General features: G+C 35.3%; 1 protein-coding gene across 1 annotated transcript; it reads right to left on the bottom strand.

Moving 5' to 3' along the window:
• Positions 1-8,417: 8,417 nt before the first annotated feature.
• PTGS2 (prostaglandin-endoperoxide synthase 2 (prostaglandin G/H synthase and cyclooxygenase)) lies at positions 8,418-14,931 on the bottom strand. Its single transcript, XM_004688576.2, has 10 exons — positions 14,834-14,931; positions 13,730-13,846; positions 13,467-13,610; positions 12,622-12,765; positions 11,388-11,569; positions 10,573-10,656; positions 10,191-10,437; positions 9,618-9,904; positions 9,043-9,190; positions 8,418-8,899 (listed from the first exon to the last, which is right to left on the bottom strand). Exons 1-10 carry the CDS (start codon positions 14,883-14,885, stop codon positions 8,490-8,492), a joined length of 1,815 nt encoding a protein of 604 aa, XP_004688633.1. The 5' UTR covers positions 14,886-14,931; the 3' UTR covers positions 8,418-8,489.
• Between the last annotated feature and the right edge of the window lie 5,832 nt (positions 14,932-20,763).

The raw sequence follows: 20,763 nt of genomic DNA on the forward strand, positions 1-20,763 counted from the left end.
TTTATAGATATTTCCCATTGTAAGAGGTGGTTCCCACTACTACCAATCTATTCTTCTCCTGTCCTTATTAATTACTGTATTCAGTTCTCAGACTTAGTTTTAACACTACAAATAATATTACAGTTTTGTAATTTAGAAGTTCTAAATGGGTCACATTGGACTAAAGTTAAGGTGTGGGTTCCCGTGTGAAGCCTTTAAGGGAGAATATGTTTTTTTGCCTTTTCTAGCTCCTACTGGCTTGCACCTTTCTGGATCCCTGGCCCACTCCCATCTTTAAAACCAGTCAAATCTTTCTCAAGTTACATGATTCTGACACTGATGCATCTCCCTGCTTCCTGTTTAGGTAAGAACTTTTAAAATTACTGTGGGCCCACCCAAATAATCCAGAACAAGTCTTTATTTAAAGTCAAATTATTAGCCACCTTAGTTCGTCTTTATTCCAATCTTTATTTGTTCTTGTTATGCAATACTGAGAATTAGGACCTGGGTAACTGGGGAGGGAAGACATTATTCTGTCTGCTTCAACTACCAAGTAAAAAACACTCTAGGTAATGTTTCCTATAATAGAACAACAAGGTAGACATTTCCTGAACTGTTTAGCTTCTTATCTACAGTCTGTCATACCCATTGAAACAACTGAGAAATAACGATATTAAGTTACCTTGAGATATGTAAATATTAAACTAATTTAAGGGTCACATGTAAAATAAGAAGATGAATCATATGAACTCTGGAACTCCTCATAGTATCACTGAAGAAAATGGGACACAGAAATATTCCTAAAACAAATGTTAGCATCTCAGATTACCTCCACTGTGTTTGATTTTCTAAGTACAGTCAACTTGATCATCAAAAGTGCTTATTACATGATTGGAGAAATAAAAACAGAAAAGCCATCTGTCTTGAGTTATCATTTGAAGTAGGAAATATAAAAATAGTCAATCTAGCTAGAACGTAGGCATTGCCTTACTCACTGCACCTTTTAAGAGTGAGGAATGTGTTGCTCTTAATGACCATACCATAGCAAGGTGATGGCACTGGGAATCAAATCCAGGTTTGCCCACCTCAGATGCCCACACCCTGCCAATGTGGGTATCTATCTGGCCAGTCCACTGCCAAACCATGATCAAAAATGTGAAAAGTCATGTTCTTTTTAGGATCTGAATTAAATGATTTAGCTAGCCTAGAATTTAACATTATTTTATAATTCTCAAGGCCAACATGAGCTATTTCAAATGATAAATATTTTAAAAATAAATAAAAGTCATCCTTTAAATTTGCATATTTATGTGACTTTACTTTTTTAAGGATAGTTATAAGATATGGCACATTTAAATGAATCAAGAGAATTAATACAAGAGAGAGATGTAGTTGACTTATTTGGTGTTAAATTCCCCCAAATTGGATTTTAAATGCAACTATACTATTTTAAAGTTTTAATGTAGTTATATTTCTCTCTCTGAAGCAGGTTATCTCCCGACTTAAAGCATTTCCTATAAGCCAATGTCTAGAACATTACTTAAGAAATTAAATCTAAGTATTTTACATTTTTTAAAAGATTTATTTATTTATACATACAGAACTGGGGGACAGGCCAGAGGTACAGGGGGTGAGAGGATTCACCAGAGGCAGAGTGGGGAGCAGAACAGGCTGACTGACAAAGTACACTGCTAAGAGGAGCAGCAGGTGGTTCAGGAGAGGTCTGCCACGCCATGTGGGTCACCTTTGGGGCTAGGGGTTGAACTCATGCTGCAGTGGCTTTAGCTTCTAAGTGCTGTGCTTTAACCCGCTGCGCCACCAGGGAGGGCCCAGTATTTTACATTTTTAATGGGAATTTTCAGGGTGTGGATGAAAGGAAAATTCTCATCTTTGCATCTTGTTTATCCGCTGGCCTTTTTTCCTTGCCTCTTTCAGAATACTGAATAAATGCAAAGGCAAGTAAAGTGTACCCCACCCTGTGTTTTGTGAATGTTGTCATCACGAACAGATACTGAGTAATAATTAGGGTGAGTCATGGTACATGCCACATGCGACAAGCAACAGGACAGCAAAGGACCAATGAATGCTCTCTGAACTGATTCCACTCGCACACTGACTGAAGCTGGAGAAGCTGAAACCCAAAAGTCTTCTGGAGATCCTAGATCAGCTTACCTCTTAAGCTGCTTCCATCTGGTTTCAATGATGAGGAATCTAGGAAAGAAATCAAGTGGGAAGTAAAGAAAGAAAACTGTTCCTGTGCTCTTTATTTGATTAGTTCTCTGAAGTTCTTTCAGCTCATAAACAATGTGGTTCCTTCTTTATTCTAAGCTAATTTACATAAAATGCTGCAATAAATTCCAGCATAAAAATTAATTATGAGATAGAACAATCTGATCACTTTTGAATGCCAATTTTATTTAGTGAGGGTCCAAGAAACAAGTACTTTATGTCTGTATTAAAAACCAGAATGGGCCCTCCCTGGTGGCGCAGCGGCTTAAAGCACAGCACTGAGAATCTGAAGCCACTTCCGCGTGAGTTCCATTCCCGCCTGCCGCCTGCCCCGGAGGAGACCACGTGGTGAGCCAGACCTCTCCTGACCCGCCCGCTGCTTCCCTCAGCAGTGTACTTCGTTGATCTGCCTGTTCTGCTCCCCACTCTGTCTCTGGTGAAGCTTCTCACCACCCCTGAGCCTCTGGCCTGTACCCCAGTTCTGTATGAATAAATAAATAAATCTTTAAAAAAAAAAAAAAAAACCAGAATGATTATCAAGCTTTTTACCATATATCTTAAGCTTCTTTCCTCTACTGTATAGACTTACTAATCTCTCAAAAATTTTTTTTTGAAATAACTTTGAAAAACTACCTCACTCCTTTCCCTGCTCCACCTACAGCCCTCCTCCAAGGAGTCTGATAATCACTCAAATATGTCTTTTGGTTAAATCTGAATGAGCAAGTTACTAAGATTGTGTAGACGTCACCACTAGGACAATGACAGGTCTTGATACATGATATTTCATGAAGACAGCTTCTCTTGGTGCATGATGTCATCACTTCCTTTTGGTTACCTAATAATTCTTTTTAAAAAATTATTTTTTAATGAAGTACAATTTGCTTACATTTTCGGTAATTTTTGACAAGATAGGTTTCAATATAGGATTTCAAGCATGGTCACCCTAGTTCTTCCACCATCAAAGAACCTGTAGTCATCCACCATAGTGAACAGTGCTCTTTCCCCCAACCTCTTGTTCTCACCTACCCTCCTCCTTTCCTAGATGTCTCATATCTATGTTTAACTTTCAAGGTTTGCCTTTGTGTGACACTTTGATTGCTTTCTCTACATTCTGAATAGAAGTGAAACCATAGGATATTGATCTTAGTCATTCAGACTTATTTTACTCTGCAGAATCCTTTCTAATTCCATCCATTTTGATGCATGACTTGAATTTATCTTTTTTGATTGCTGAGTAGTATTTCATTGTGCATATATACCACATCATCTTGATCCATTCATCTGTTTTGAAGCATTTAAACTATTTACATATGTTGGATATTATAAGCAGTGCTACAATAAACATAGGAATGCAAGTCTCTTTTCAAAATAGTGTTTTTGAGTTCTTTGGGTAGCTACCTAGTAGTGGAATTGCTGTACCAGATTTTTTTTTTTTTAGATTTAATTATTTATTAATACAGAACTGGGATACAGGCTAGAGGCACAGGGGCAGTGAGAGTATTCACCAGAGAGAGAGTGGAGAGAAGAACAGGCAGATTGACAAAAGTACACTGCTGAGGGGCGCCACGGGCAAGGCAGGAGAGGTCTGTTACGCCATATAGGTTACCTCCGGGCCAGCGATTGCACTTGCACTGAAGGGGTCGCAACTTGCTTGTAGGGCTGCTCTTTAACTCAGTGTGCCACCAGGAAGGGCCCTGTACCAGATTTTTTTTTTTAACCATTAACATGCTGAAGGACATTTGGATTATTTACAGTTTGGGGCTACTATAGATAAATTTGCTATGAGTATTAATATACAGTTTTTTTTTCATGAATATAGATTTTGTTCTCCTAGGATAAATGCTCAAGAGTGTAATTGCTGAGTTGACAATGCAGTAGACAAATAATGACTTTTAAAAGATATTTACATCCTAATCGTAATGTTTATGGCATTCTGAATATCCTCTTTGGTGAGTTGTTTGTTCATATCTGCTGCCTATTTGTTAGGGTGGTTAGTTTCTCATTGTTAAGATGTATGAGGTTATATTAACCCCTTATTAATTATATATTGTGTAAATATTTCTCCATTTAGTCTCTTGAATCATCTTGTATTTCCTTTCCTTATATAAGAGCTTTTTATCTTGAGATACTCCCAACTGTTTAGTTTTGGTTTTAATTTCCTTGCCATATGGTTGACCAACAAAAATATCTTCATTGTTGATATTGTGTAACATATCACCAGTATCTTCTGTGTTTTATTGTTGCAGATCTTATATCCAGATCTTCAATCCTTTTGGCTGTGTATAGTGTTAGAGTGCAATCCAATTTCATTAGGTGTGACTTTCCAATTTTCCCAGGACATTTATTAAAGAGACTGTATTTTCGGGCCCTCCTTGGTGGTGCAGCAGGTTAAAGCACAGCACTAGGAAGCTAAAGCCACTTCAGCATGAGTTCAATCCCAGCCCAGCCGGGAGGTGAGCACATAGAGTGGCAGACCTCTCCTGATCCGCTGGCTGCTCCCCGTAGCAGTGTACTTCATGAGTCAGCCTGTTCTGCTCCCCACTCTGTCTCTGGTGAAGCCTCTCACCGTCCCTGCAACTCTGACTTGCATCCCAGTTCTGTATGAATAAATAAATCTTAAAAAAGAAAAAAGAGACTGTATTTTCCCCACTATATGGTCATGAATGTTTTATCAAAGATTAGGTGCTAGTATGTGTGTATTTATTTATGGTCCACATATCTTTTTTTTGTAGCAATACCATATTGCTTTTAGTACTTTTGTTTTACAGTAAACTTTGAAGTTCAGTAACATGATACTTCCATTTCTCTCCTTTATTCTTAAGGTTCATTTTGCAATTTGAAGCCTTCTGTTCTTTATAAATATCAACATTTTATCTTGATATTTTGAATATTCTGTCCTGTCATTGATTCTCAACACTTGATTATGTGCCTTGGTGTGTGTTTGCCTGGATTTGTTTTGCTTGGAACTCTTTGGCCTTATAGATCAGTTTTTGGTTCATTTCCCAGATTAGATGTTTTTTAATGATTATTTCCTTAGAGAGATTTTATATGTTCTTTTTCTTTTAGGATCTGTATAATTTAATTATTATTTCTCTTTAAACTGTCCCAGGGGATTTTATATGGTTTTCATTTTTGAAGTCTTCTGTCACTTTTTCTTTTTTTTTTTTCTTCCAGGACTTACTTCCAAAGCTATTGACAGCAAAATTGTCTCTTGGGTTTTTAACTTTATGATAAATTTATAGCATCAATAAAAAGCAAATACATATAGTAAGTAAATTTTAGTTTTTGAAGAAAGTGACTATTTTCCAGAATGTTTACTTTTTAAGATCTTACTCTTCCTTCAAGCATAACCATAATCTTTCATGAAGTCTATTATTATTCACTTACATTATTTTTAGTGCTTTTAAGTGTCAGGCACAGTGAACATTGTAAATAAGTTCCTTTCCTTTATAGACAAAATTTCTAACAAGGAACACAGTAATCAATAGATTACTATGAAAATCCAGAAAAATTTGGATGTAATGAATGCAATGAAGAAAATGAAACAACCTCAGTAGTTGTTTTAATTTAGATGGTCGGAGAAGACTTTCATAAAAGAAAATTTTAACCGAGATGTGAATGTTCAGAAAGATCCAGCTGGGTGGGACATTGTGCATTTTAGGTAAAGGCAACAACTTGCAAAACTAGGAGAAAGCCAATGTGGCTGGAGCACAGTTGATAAGGAGGGTAATAATAAATCGGTGGGGATAGCTGACTGGGCACTCATAGGACAGGATAAGGAGTTAAATTTATCCATTACATAATAGGACAAGACAAGAAGTATATGAAATCATGAAACCAAGAAAAGAAAATCTTTCAGTAAAGAAAGTATGTACATTTGTAGTGAATAGATTAGGAGGATGGTGGAAATTAATTAAACTGTAAGCACAATGGAGAGAGAGTAGACAGGGGTGGGTGATGGAAACTGAACGAGATGTGAAAGGAAGGAAATAAGCAGGTAAAATGTGTAATGGAAGAGAAGTGATGAAGTTTATGGATCAAACGGCACAGTGAAACCAGGAGAGATGCTATGTTAGAAATAAAGTTGATGCTTGAAGTCAAGATGTGCAAGTGGTACAATAATTAATGATTCTGGGATGAAGACATGTACTATCATGGGATATATGACTGCAGAAGCCATCACTGGATTGGGGAATGCCAAGGGAGAGAGGCCAGAACTTTAAATATGAGATCTCTGTGGACTCTAAAATTACCAAGAATATGCCAATCAGGGACCTCTTGACACACCTATTAATATAACTCTCAATGAGATAGGTATTGATGATTTACTCAAAAGAATATATATAATATCTCCTACTTTGAATTTTCTTTATAACTGAGTGCCTACTTAGTGATTTTTGTCTTGTTCCCTGACTTTTGTGTACTCCCAAGTCCCTTATAGACTAGACTATGAAAGTGAGTTTGTTGCTATCTCCTGTAGCACAAACAACATGTTTTCCAATATGGCTTTGTGATGAATAAGAATTTATAAATAGTGACCTTAGGAAACTTTTATATATGATTGAGGGCAGGGCCATTTCATTGAGGACCCAGTCTAATTTTGAATAAATAAGTGAATGCAAGACAATTAAATATGATCCATTAGAAAAATTATATCTCACATGGCAAAAGATATATTAACAACAGCCCAATTTATTTTAGAGGAGATTTTGTTTTGACTTTAAATAGTATAAAAATAAAGACATTTATGCTAACTATTGTATTTTACATAAGTTAATTTAAATAGACATTTATGTGAGGCAGCAAAAGATTCACATATACATTCCAAATCCCCAAGTACAGGTAGTAGGATAAATCTAATAATAATAATAAATCATCTTTTTAAATTAATAAAGTTAGTGTTATTTTACAAGCCCTTTTAATATTCACTATTTCTTTCAATAATCTTAAAAATTTTATACAAAAAACCTTAAAGAAAAAACCCCCTGAGTTATTCCTATTCAAAAAAATTTCATTTTCTCCTCTAAGAGACTTGATCTTTCAATTATTGACATTGATACTGCTATGATCTATAATTTGCACTTGATTTAAATATTCATAGTGTTTTATAGAGGACGTTTCTTCAAGATTATGGTTGAATTAAGTAATGAACCATCCACAGGTCCTTCAAAAATGTTTAAGAGATCTTCTGTAGTGTTTGTGGCATGTCCACAGCTAGTGGGACACAATGTTATCTTATGTCCTGTAAAGACATAAATTCTAAAAAAAAATCTAACTTTCTATATCTCAGTATACCAGAGTTGGATTACTGAACATTGATTCACTAATCTCAGTCCAATCATTTCTCTTGTCTTTTACATAGTTCAGAGTTTATCCAAGTGAGGATAATTCATCAGAATCCCAGAGAAAGTAACATGTCATAAACGATAATTCTGACATAATGCAAAAAATATATATATACATATATGTGATTACTGGCTAAATCCAGTTTATAACAATAATGTCCTAATAAATAATCTCAATAAATTAAGTAACATACAGTACCAGAAAAAAAATGTCAGCTGACATTGAGATGTAGGAAAAAAGGAAGCTTTATCCTCACCGGGACAATTCATGAATTGTTTGGTTTTGTTTTTCATGAAAAAAGATGTTCACAAGACAAGGATTATCACTGCCTATGGAATAGTTCTTTTTTTTTTTTTCTCCTTCGAGTCCTTCAAAAGAAGCTAAATAGTAGTCCTGAGCTGAGGTTTTCCTGAACACATACAGAAGTTCAGGTAAGAAAATATGGACAGTTCAAAAGAAAGAGGAACTCCAGTCCTTCTTAAATCCTGGAAATGAAAGTAAAGGTAAGAGAAAAGAGTTTCTCTTCACAAAATGGTTAAAAGAAGAATGTAAAAAGATCACAATGCAGGTAGTTGTTTCTAATGTATCATAGAAGATACATGGGAAATATATCAACAACATAGAAAGAAATTTGCAGCATTTTGCCTTTCTGTAACAGCATTTAAACATTCGGACATCTTTGTCTTTGTCCTTATTATACCATCACAAAAACTGAAATTCAAGTAAAAAGATATTCAAACACAGTTCTCATTGGTTCATAAAAAAAAGAATACTCTTTTCCTCAGATTTGAAGAAAATAGTGTCACAACAAACTTTACAAGTATGACCCTTTCCTCCTTAACAAGATATTAAATAACATAAGGAGTTTAATATAAATATTAAATAATTAAGTCAACAGAAATAGTTCATATAAATAAATAAATATGAATAGACTTCTATAATTCCGTTGAACGTTCTTTTAGTAGTACTGTTGGGTTGATGTCATCAAGTCCAGAATGAGAAGAACTTGCATTAATGGTGACTGTTTTGGTGAGCTGTGGATCTTGAACACTGAATGAGGTAAAAGGACAGCCCTTCACGTTATGGCAGATGAGGGACTGGATGGAGGCAGTGTTGATGATCTTAAAACCTACTTCCCCACCAAAAGTACTGGGCTTCCAGTACTCAGGAGAGCAGATAGGATTACCCATAAGTCCTTTCAAAGAGAATGGTGCTCCAAGTTCTACCATTGTTTCACCAAAGATGGCGTCTGGACGCGGCTTTTCTACCAGAAGAGCAGGATACAGTTCCATAGCGTCGATGTCACCATAAGCTGCTTCTAACTCCGCAGCCATTTCCTTCTCTCCTGTGAAAGTGACAGAAATAAAAACCAATGTAAAATTTTACAAAGTAAAGAAATAATTTTGCCCCTTCATTCAGTTGGCTTTTGACCTCTTTGTTATTTCCATTTGATCCTTGATTGCCCTGAGTTTAGACACTGACTCTCACCTGTAAGTTCTTCAAATGATTTGTAGGGCTGTAGCATAAAGCGCTTGCGATATTCATTAAAAGACTGGTATTTCATCTGTCTGCTCTGGTCAATTGAGGCCTGTGCTACTTTCTGTACTGCAGGTGAAAGATTCCTACCACCAGCAACCTGTGGGAAATACATTAAATTGTCAAACGCAATCTTCAGGGATAATGGCAATTTTATTTTAAAGAATTTAGTAGCTACAATGTAGGTAAGATTGAGACTTAAACAATTCTACTTGTTGGAATACATTTTATATCTATTTTTACAATCTATGACATTTATAGTCTATGAAGTTATAGAAAGTTTAAATATGTCTATCATTAAATGTGTCTATCATTAAAGTATGGCCACATACTGCTATGTGATAGCTGCAGACTAAAAGTTAAGACTTTCAAAAAATTGTTAGGCTTCTTATTTGAAGAAAAGAATTTTACTAGCAAATATTTTAATGAATCTGTTGCAAAGTTTAAGACAAATCATCCTGTGGCAGTAATTCTCGTTAAGGACTAATGTTTTTATATTGTATAATTTTTTCAATAATAATGCTTACCCTGCCAGCAATTTGCCTGCTGAATGATTCAACAAACTGGGTAAGACCATGTTCTAGTAAGATAGAGTTGTTGTACAGAAACTGTTGATAGTTGTACTCTTTTTCATTAATTTGAAAGGCGTCAGGAAGAAGAGGATGCCAGTGGTAGAGGGTGTTGAACTCAGCAGCAATGCGGTTTTGGTACTGGAATTGTTGGTTGAAAAGCAGTTCTGGATCAAATTTGAGCTTGAAGTTATAGCCACTCAAGTGCTGGACATAGTCTTCAATTACAATCTTAATAGTTTCACCTATTTGCACAAAGTAAAAGGTTTCAGAACATTAATGCTTTCTGATCCCAAACACCAGCCTGAAATACAACTTTGCTAAATTTTCTGTTCCTTCACTTTTAGTTTTTCCTTTCCAAAACCAAAAGCTAGGCATATGGCCAATCACACTCAAAGACTCAATTTGCATTAGGCAATTTTTACTGCTTACTATAAACCCCCAGAACTACTTAATACATAGCAAATATAATAAATTAGCTTTCTGTGGGGAAGAGGGTTTAATTGAAATCATTTTCTCTTTTCTGCTTACCTATCAGTATTAGCCTGCTTGTCTGGAATAACTGCTCATCGCCCCATTCTGGATGTTCCTGTTTCAGCACATCACACACTCTGTTATGTTCCCGCAGCCAGATGGTGGCATACATCATCAGGCCAGGCACCATGCCAAAGACCTCCTGCCCCACAGCAAAGCGCAGGTGTTCAGGGACTTGAGGTGGGTAGATCATGGAGACCTGAGTGTCTTTGACTGTAGGAGGATACACTTCTCCATCAATTATCTAAAAAATAAGAGTAGTAAATAAACATTACTAAAACAAGAGCCAATTAACAAATTTTAATCATTAAAATCATAAAGATTTTAAAATATAGGTAAGTCATGAGTCATCATTCTTCCATGTTCAAATGCAACAAACCTGATATTTCATTTTTCCATCCTTGAAAAGGCGTAATTTATGCTGTCTGTCCAAAGTTTCACCGTAAACATGATTTAAGTCCACCTAGAAAGGTATGGAAAAATTTTAATTTGTTGCTGTTGAAGTTGTTGCTATAAAGTGTCTATGATATAATTTATCATAGCACAATGTTCAATAAAATAGTTACATTAACTTAATAACAAATTTATTAATTTAATAACAAATTAGTATATTTGTCCACTGAAGGTACAAACCTGTAAGTCTCTTGTGTATTAAGTTGTTAGTGTTTCATATGGAATGTATGGGAATATCAGTGTTTCATCATAATTATATGGTATTTATTTTAAAAAGCTTTTGAAAATTTATTCACATAAATTTTTATCAATAAATTGAAACTATCGCTGAAACCCAAGAAATAATAATGCTTCAATCATTTCCTTTTATAATGTGCAAAGCAGCATAATTGCATACAAATGTTTTTGCATAGACAACTTTTTGCAATGTTAATATTTTAAACTAAAAATATAAGACAAATTACAAATAATAGCAACATATGTATGTTTGTATGTGTGTGTTTAGTTTAAACACATATGTATGTTTATATATGTGTGTTTAGTTTAAAATGGAACTATTGAAACTAAGTCTAAAAAGAGGGTGAATTAGTTGGCACGATTTAAAAATCTAAAAAGAGGGTGAATTATTTGGCATGATTAAAATATATATGCATACACATATATGTATATGTACACACACACATGGCTTTTAATATCAGTACTTCATTATGATTTTCTATAATTCTGATTTCATTCTCTTACCCCATGGCCCAGTCCTTTGGTGAAAGCTGGTCCTCGCTTATGATCTGTCTTGAAAAACTGGTGGGTGAAGTGCTGAGCAAAGAATGTAAACATCATATTTGTGCCCTGTGGATCAGGGATGAACTTTCTTCTTAGAAGAAACTTGTCCACAATTTCTTTTGAATCAGGAAGCTTTTTCTTTCCTGAAAAAAAAAATAAAGCTAAGATAAGAATTGATCCATATAGTCAAGGATAGACAGTTACTTATCCAGAACATTTTTCATCTCCAGAATTACAATTGTGAACAAGTCTAGAAAATAAAGAAAATTCTAAAATACGGGGAACAAGTTCTTATTGAATAATTTTGTCTATTTTGCTTAACTAATATTAATTTAGTTTTAATAAAAGAATTTGAAAACCTTAAGATATTAAACTAAAATTTTCATTCACTTTCTTAGCATAGTTTTTTTTTTAAATATTTATTTATTTATGAATACAGAACTGGGGTATAGGCCAGAGGTGCAGGGGCGGTGAGAGGATTCACCAGAGAGGAATGGGGAGCAGAGCATGCAGATCGACTAAGTACTCTGCTGAGGGGAGCAGCGGGAGAGACCCCGGAGAGATGGGAGAGGTCTGCTGCACCATGTGGATCACCTCTGGGGCCAGGGATCTAATGTAGGCTGAAGTGGCTGCAGCTAGCTTGCAGTGCTGCATTCTAACCCATTGTGCCACCAGGAGGGCCTCCTGGCGTAGTTTATATAGATCCTCATACTCACAAAAATTTCCATAAACATTTAGAAGAAAGGAAAATTATATATTTACATTAACTAATAAGTGATAATTCTGGGTGGTTATTTCTAAATCATGTAAGGGAGCAAAAATCTGCTACCACAAAATGTCTTTTAGGCAAAAGGTGGATTTCACGGGAAGGATTCTTTAGGAAGGTGGGGGTTCTTTTGAAAAATAGATTTATTTGTAAACTTCTTTGCAAGGCCTCTCCCAGGAAGAGTATCTTATTTCTTTCTAGGGGAGAAAAGTGGGGCTCAATTCTGCATCTTTGTCTACTTATCTTTCTCTTAACTTTACTAACTGACCTTCCCTTTCTCCCTAAATCTCTTCTGCTTTAGCTAGATTATATCTGAAGTCAAGTGAGCTACTGTGTCATGCTGGTCTCTTCCATGTACTCAGATATTATCTTCCATGTTATCATTAAATACATATTTTTTCCTTTTTTATCTAATTGCTTCATACTCACCCTTTACGCCCATGGGAGTCGGACAGTCATCAGGTACAGGAGGAAGGGCTCTGGTATAATAGGAGAGGTTAGAAAAGGCCTCCCAACTTTTGTAGCCATAGTGCATGTTATAAGTTGGTGGGCTCTCAACCAAGTGTGATCTGGCTGAAATTTTCAAGAAAAAGAAGAATTGTTTTATTTGTTATCATGTGCAAAGCAAATCAATATTCATTACTACTAAAAAATGTGTAAAGTAGCATCAGAGCTTGAATTCTACCAAGAAACTATTTTTAAACAATTACACTTTTAAAGTCAAACTGCCACATGTATCCAAAAAAAGGAAATTGATTTATTTAAATCCATCTTGAATAAGGTGTATATGTTTTACACAAGACATTCTGGTCTTGCTAGCTTGATTTTTCAAGTGCTATCCATTTACTGTGCAACAAAGCAGGCAATGATTATAATATCTAGGCATGAACTCACTTCAGAAATAAAGTTTTTTTCTTGCTGATCCAAATTCAAATTAAACATTGACCTTAATGGATGCCATTCTGTGATCTATGGGCATTCAATAAACAACTGGACCACACTTCCTTCACAAATTGACACAGGCAATAAAGGTCACAAATTGGTAAAGTTCACTATGCAGGGTTTATATATAGATAGACAAAACTTAAACTGGATGGGACTGGGATGCAAATATCTTAGACCATTAAGATAAATGGTAAACTAAAGATGCATATTTCAAGTCATTTTTGGCAAGGCTGGAAATATGTTTTGAAGTAGGTTTAGTAATCTACAGTAATATAAAATACAGTTTTCTTTGAGAAAACGGAAAACTTTAAGAAGAAATGTGTACTCACATGTCAACACGTATTTCATAATTGTGTTCCGCAGGAAGGGAATGTTATTGACTATGTTCCAGAAACCCTTGAAGTGGGTGAGTATGTAGTGCACTGTATTTGGAGTAGGTTTCAGCAATAATTTTATTCTTGTCATTAATTCAGCTGCAATAAAAAAGAAGAAAATGAAGAAATTAATAGGCTCCGTTATAAGACATAGGTCTGTAAAATGACATATGCCTGCCTCCCCATTCCAAACTAAGTCACCAGAAAAGGAAACTTACGTGTTGAACAATTTTCGCCATAAAATCCTGTTCGGGTACAGTCACACTTATACCGGTCAAATCCTGTACTCATACACACACCTCGGTTTTGACATGGGTTGGAACAGCAAGGATTTGCTATAATAAAAGTAAAGACAGTAAATAAAAGTGAATTCAGTCTTAAAACACGGAATTGCTGGCTTATTATGAGTCATCTTTATAATAATAAATTCAAGCAACTAATCTTGACAAAATTATTTTTAAACTTGTCACAGAATGGTTGTAATGTAGAAATGCCAACTTTCTATGCTAAATCAGGGTAACAAATATTCAACCCGGGAAATCATCTCACATTTTAGATTTTCGAACTAGCATTTAAAAAAAAAAACAGATTTATTTATTTATTCATACAGAACTGGGTTACAAGACAGAGGTGTAGGGGCGGTGAGAGGATTCACCAGAGACACAGTGGGGAGCAGAACAAGCAGACTGGTGAAGTATGCTGCCGAGGGGAGCGGGCAGGGCAGGCAAGGTCTGCTGCCCCTGTAGGTAGCCTCCCTGGTTGGGGATTGAACTAGTGCTGAAGCACGCAGTGCTGTGCTTTAACCCTTTGCGCCACCAGCGAGGGCGGAATTAGCATTTAAAAAAAGCTCAAATAAGTAGCACGTTCAGAAGTAAAATGGATGGATTTAGTATGTGAATCAAGACGTAAGAAACATTTCAAAGTAAAAACAACTAACTTTTAAAATGTTCTGCTATCTTTAAAAAATAACTTGGGGTTTCCTTTGCCAAGAAAGCACAACCCAATGTACTTAAAGCAATTACTCCTGCCCAATAACGGTGCCTTAAACATTTCAAATCTATTTCTCATATTCTGTACTACGCCAACTTGAAAAGTCTATCAGTATTCTTTCTTAGTGGATAATAAACTGAACTACAGACCGTTAAGTGAATGGTATATGATAATCAGAACTGGTGACATCCGGCCAGTTCTGAACTGGGATATCCGGCCAGTTCTGTAGGAATAAATCTCAGAATTCGTACCTTGTTCCCAGTGCCGGGGGGACCCAGCGGAAACCGCGGATACACACAGGGAGATGACCCTAAGCGAGAAGAGGTACCCACCTGCACTGGTGAGCGCCAGCGCTGCGCAGAGAAGCAGCGTGCTGAGGAGCATCTGGGCTGCAGGCGGCGCGAGCGGGTGGAGCTGGAGGTGGCGCAGAGCCGAGCTTCTGATGCCACGCTAGCTGCTGCGCGTTTGACTGTTGAACTCAGGGAGAGAACCTTCCTTTTATGCTTGAAAGTCACGTGGACTTTTGCATAGACAGAAACCACCATGCAGGCTACTACTATCGGACTTCTTTTCCTTGTAAGGATTTGTAAAGGAGATCACTTCCTTTCCTCCAGGTGTTAGTAGTCCAAAACTCTTAATTTCACTAATTTACTAATTAGATTTTGTGCCAGAGGCGGCGTTTTGAAGGTGAAAATAAATAAAAGTAGTAAAGTAGTTTTAAGGTTTGCTTCCCCCCCCCCCCTTTCCTGTCTGCTTTTCCAAGGTGACAGTTAAGGGATTAATTAAAGGGGAACAGAATACCTGACGTCAAAACAGACATTTTGCTCTGCGTATTGCTTTAAGACAAATAAAGGTCCAAAAGACTAAAGAAAGAGCTTTTACCTCCTTCTTAACTACCCTTCAAAATATATTTGTTACAATTTCTTTTTGTCCAGTTATTTTCTGTGTAACCTGGCAAATAGTTGTGTGAGAAACATCCGATCTTGTGAATTACTTTCCTTCTCTTTAAAGTTCCAAGTCTTCAGTTTGTCCAGAAGGGCATGTATTTCCCCAGTTTTCTTTAACCTCTCAGTTCTCTTGTCAGTTTGTCTAATGTAAATTTGAAACTTACCAGAGAAATATTCAGAGAAGAAGAGGGACACCTTTTCGTTCCTCAAAATATCAAATTAATACCATTGCATTGTCTTATTAATTGTCTGGACTTATTTGGGGTATTAATTTTCTATTCTCATTTTGGAGATAGTTTGATGAATTGGATGGAATAAATGAAAAGAAAATATAATTCTGAGTTTTAAAGTGTCTCGTCCTTATCATTTGCTTGTGTTTCATATTTATCTTTTGGTAGAATTGGAAAAGTAAGGATGAGATACTTTAAAGAAATTAGCAACAACAAAGTGGAGAATAAAAATTTTAGTTAAACCAAACATCCTTAGCATTCATGAAAAACAATCACATTGAACTTCAAATAAAATTATACCAGATAGCTCAATTTGTAAGAAGTATTTTGGGGAAAAATAGGGAGACTCCCTTAGATATTTTTTCTTACTGTTTTGTCTAATCTACACATCATCTGACACTCTATGACACAAATTACTAAGATTCTATCTCATCCAGGAAGTCTTTCTCTCCCTACAGTGATAGTAAATCACTTTATTATGACATTGTCATTTATATACAGACTTTCATGAAATTTCAACTAAGAGCAAAATTTTTAAAATATTAAAAATTCATTTTTTTTTAATGAATAGGTTGTATCTCTTCCAATCTTAAATTGACATTTAGAATTACTAATTCAGACTTGGTTACAGGTCATGTAGAAATCCATACTTTGCATCTCAGAGTCTTTTAAAATTGTGCATTGTGATTTTTAATTAAGTTTGAAGTTATTGTCATTATTGTTATCCCCTTGTCAGTCCTTAGTTGTATAATGTATATAAGTAAGTGCTGGTCCAAATGTGGACTTGAGAAGAAACCCTTATGATGTTGATTTGTTAAATAATTTCACAAGTCTGAGGCAATAAAAATGGAATGAACAGTATATTTTTGGAGGCTAGTCATTGAGGGAGGTAACACTGAATGCCTCACACTAAATCACGATGGCTAAATATGTAATATTTGGAAAAGCCCTGTGATTATTTTGTCATGATATATCACACCATAAAAAATAAAGTTTTGATTATGTAAAAGTTATAATCTCCTCTCATATACATAGATTGTGCCTCTGTGTCTCTTCTAAACAGATAGATGTATCTGTTGCACAGAATTTCTTTTTTTAGTCTCTGAAATTTGTTGGTGAATCTTCTGTGTAAAAAAAAAAAATAAGAAAGAATATTTAAACTCTTCCAGAGCATTCTGTTACAGCATTTTACTGCCCCCTTCTGCTGCCTGTGGAGATCCCTAGGCAGAGAACAAATGCATGTAAAGTAAAGAAGCCAGTGTGAAAAGGCAACCTACTGTATGGTTCCAACTATATGACATTCTGGAAAAGTCAAAACATGGAGAAATGTAATTTCCAAAAGATGGGATAAGGAAGGGTGAATAAGCCAAGCACAGATTTTTAGTGTGGAAAACTACTCTGTATAGTACTATATTGGTATGACATTATGTTTGTGCCCATGTGAGTTTATTTATCATATCTACTGTACCATTCTGTTGGGGAAAGTCAACAGCTGGGGTCTGATGTGTGTGGGAGGTAGGGAAGGGGAATCTCTATTTACTGCTTAATTTTGCTGCAATTTTAAATGGTTCTAAAAGTGAAGTTTATTAAATACAAAAATGAACCTCAGTCCATAAATAAGTCCAAAAATGAACCTCAGCCCAAAATAAAGGCTTTTGATTTCAGCCATCTCTTTTTATTTGGTCATACATTATTTTTACCTCTTACAGATGTTTCACTTCCTTTTTAATGATGTAAGAATGCAGCCTCTGCTGCTTGAGCCACCATACTATTTTGCTGAAGGCAATGCATCTTTATTTGACCACTATTCCAATCATTGGAAAAATCTTCAAGGCTGAATAATGTCAGATAAACAGTTCTTAACTTAAATCTCTCTTTGCCTTAGGGACAATATTCCCTTGCAAGCATCTGAAGAATGTGTTCCTTCTCTCATTTCTTCTTTTTTTGAAATACTCTTAGAGGTTTGTGCCTTTGCTACAGTAATTGTGATAGGATTGGAAATTTCAGGAACTTCAGAGTTTCTTGCCTCTAAACTGCCTTCATATTCATTTAAATCACTTTTCAGCTTTTACCTGGATCTTATGATATATGCTGAAAGCAGAAGCTATCCTTAAAGAAATATCCTTTAATATACTCTACAGGAGTTAGTTAGCAAGCTCAAAATGTTCCCAGGTGTATTATTTACTTCTTTATTATCAGCAAGTCAGGCACTATGTATTTTACTTACATGTTTTTCTTATTATTTGTCTCAAATCTATACCATCTTTACAAAATGTGTAAATTCCATGAAGATAACAGTTTATCTACTTTTTCACTATTAAATTCTAAATGCCTGAAATAGGGCTAATGAGCAAGAAATACTTGTTGAATAAATGGGTGACGTCAAAGCTAGAATTAGGTGACTAGTATTTCATCTTACATTAATTTCCTAAAATTGGGATTTCCCAATCAAAGGTAAATATTCATAACTCTTAATAATGCCTATGTCATTCACATGGCCATAATAATTTAAAATGGGATGGAATGTCAGCCATGGGAGGTTGTGGAGAAAGAATAGCCAGTAAGGACATAACCTTACACAGACTAAAATTCTTCCTTCTCAGTTGATGAGGTGAAGATTGGATCTTCCTTATACAGTGATGGAGATACTCCTATAAAGGGAGATTTTCCTTTACGCAACTAAATGCTTCTTATAAAGGGCAACCTCCACCCAGTCTCCAGAGCCCCTCCTATAATATAATCCTTTTGAAAAAAAAATAATCCTTTTGCCAGAGGCATACTTTGAGGTGGTGGATTTGCTCCCCTATGATCTTTTATATACCTAACTTTAATGCAAACTTTTTTAATTTTATAGTAAGAAATTTTGTAGTAGGAAGGTAAGGTAAGAGTTATACCCACATAGAGGTGAATATGTACCCCAGAAATGTACAAAAATGGCATTGTTGATCAATAAAATTTTATTAAATAAAAGAGACAAAGTTGAAAAGAGATAAAGTAGAAAGAAATTGCATACAGATTGAAAAACTAGAGTCCTGCTACAAAGATTATGTGTCATCATAGCTTCTAAGACCAAATAGTGCTAAATCTTTGGTAATGTGTTTAATCTCTATGGACCCAAATTTTCTCATATCTAAAATGTTTTCTAAGGTTTATTTCAGCTTTAAAAGTTTCCTTGATGCTCCTCTTACAGGGCAACCCAATGTGAACTGGGTTGCCTGTCTGTGAGTCTTCACCTGTATGCTTAAGATTCAACTGCACTGCAGACACACATAAAAATAATGGGTTTATTGGCAAAGGGAAAAGAAAGAAACAACCCAGAGAAAGAGAGAGAGAGATACAAGTTAATGAATGCATCCTACCAGTTCCAATGACTTGGGTCCCCAATAGGAAGAGCCAAGCAACCAATCTCCAGCCACAAGGTTGGGGGGGGGGGAAGGGAGGAAGAAGAGAGATAGCCCAACATGTGCAGCTTTATATCCAAAAAACCAAAATGGCTGCTTAACTCTGCCCTCGGGGTCCTAGAAGTCCTCCCTTTGGTGTTGCTGGGATTTGTAGTTTCAGTGTCTAGAGTGGGGGTGGAGTCCAAAAAACCTGTATCTGTAGAGTTTGTTTAGATAATCCTTTTCTTCCTAACACTCCAATAGAAATCAAATTAAGTGAGCACATTGGCAAATGTATATAAATTAAGGAAAACACTGTAAATAGTTTTCCTTTCATTATATGGTGTTTTTCCTTTCATTATATGGTGTATGTACACAATGGAATACTACCAGTGATCAAAAAAGGAAAAGTCATGCCATTGGCAGCAACATGGGTGGAGCAGGAAGGGATTATGTTCAGTGAAATAAGTCAAAAGGAAAAATAAACACCTATAGGAGGAATCTAGGGAAATTGAACATAGTTTCAAAGAAAAAGACAAACTTGAAAGTTGAGCATAGATATGAGGCATCCAACAGGAGAGGGAAAGGGATCAAAATAGGGAGGGAAGAGAGCAAGGGATCATGCTGATGGTTCACAGGTGATGTGATTGGTGGGAGATTTATGGGGCTAACACCTAAGGGAGAAATCAAATATGGTACAAAAATGAATAACAATTTAAGAAAATTAAAGAGTTTAATAAAACACCCTCAAATCTTAAAAAAAGATAAAACAATGTAGATTAATAATAACACAAAATACTGAGGTATTAATTCATTAATTTGTAAAGTTGAAATTAGAAAAGTGCTGAATTAAATAATTGCTAAAACCAAGCATGATTAATGCAAGTTGAGACTCTCAATAACAGCATTTTGGAGGAGAAAAATCAGACTTTTTTTTAAAAGAGTCTAAAAATATGACCAGTGTCTTTGATAAATGAATAGAAATTTATCATTCACTTAGGTAGCTGTTACTATACTTAATTGATTTTTATAAGAGCACTGTTCCCACTGTATTATACATGTTTGTATTCCTGAAAAGTATACCTAGATAATAGTTCCTTATCAACACATACTGCACCACCTTTGAAGAACTATAATACTCCATTTTATTGATTTGTTATTGGAGGTTAGTCAGCCCCAAATTTATAGACTTAATATTGTTTGCAGTCTTTTAATGTTATAATTAATGCTGTAAGAAATTTTTGATTGTATATATTTTTCTCAAAGACAGAAAAATGGATTAGGAAAATATGGTATATAAACATAATGGAATATAACTCAGCTATAAAAATAAGATTAACTCTTGGCATTTGCAACAGCATGAATAGAACAAGAGGGGATAATGCTAAGCTATATAAGTCAGAGGAGAAAGAAAAATACCAAATGATTCCATTTATATGTGGCATATAAATAAACAAAGAGCCAGATAACAAATCTTAGACAACTAACTATAGAATTAAGGCTACAAAAGGGGAAAGGCAGAAAACACAGTGGGTGGTTAGTTTAATTCATGGTGGTTGAGAGTTATGGGTGCCTTCACAGTAGCTTTAGTGTGAGAATATGCATCTGAGGTGATTCTATACCTCTGAATGTTCTAAACTAACATTGGTTCAATAAAATACAATACATAAGTAAATAAATTTAGAATCTTCCACAAAATACTTTA

This window comes from Condylura cristata, unplaced genomic scaffold (assembly GCF_000260355.1).
Source record: "Condylura cristata isolate star-nosed mole 26May11 unplaced genomic scaffold, ConCri1.0 scaffold00024, whole genome shotgun sequence".
Lineage (NCBI taxonomy): Eukaryota > Metazoa > Chordata > Mammalia > Eulipotyphla > Talpidae > Condylura > Condylura cristata.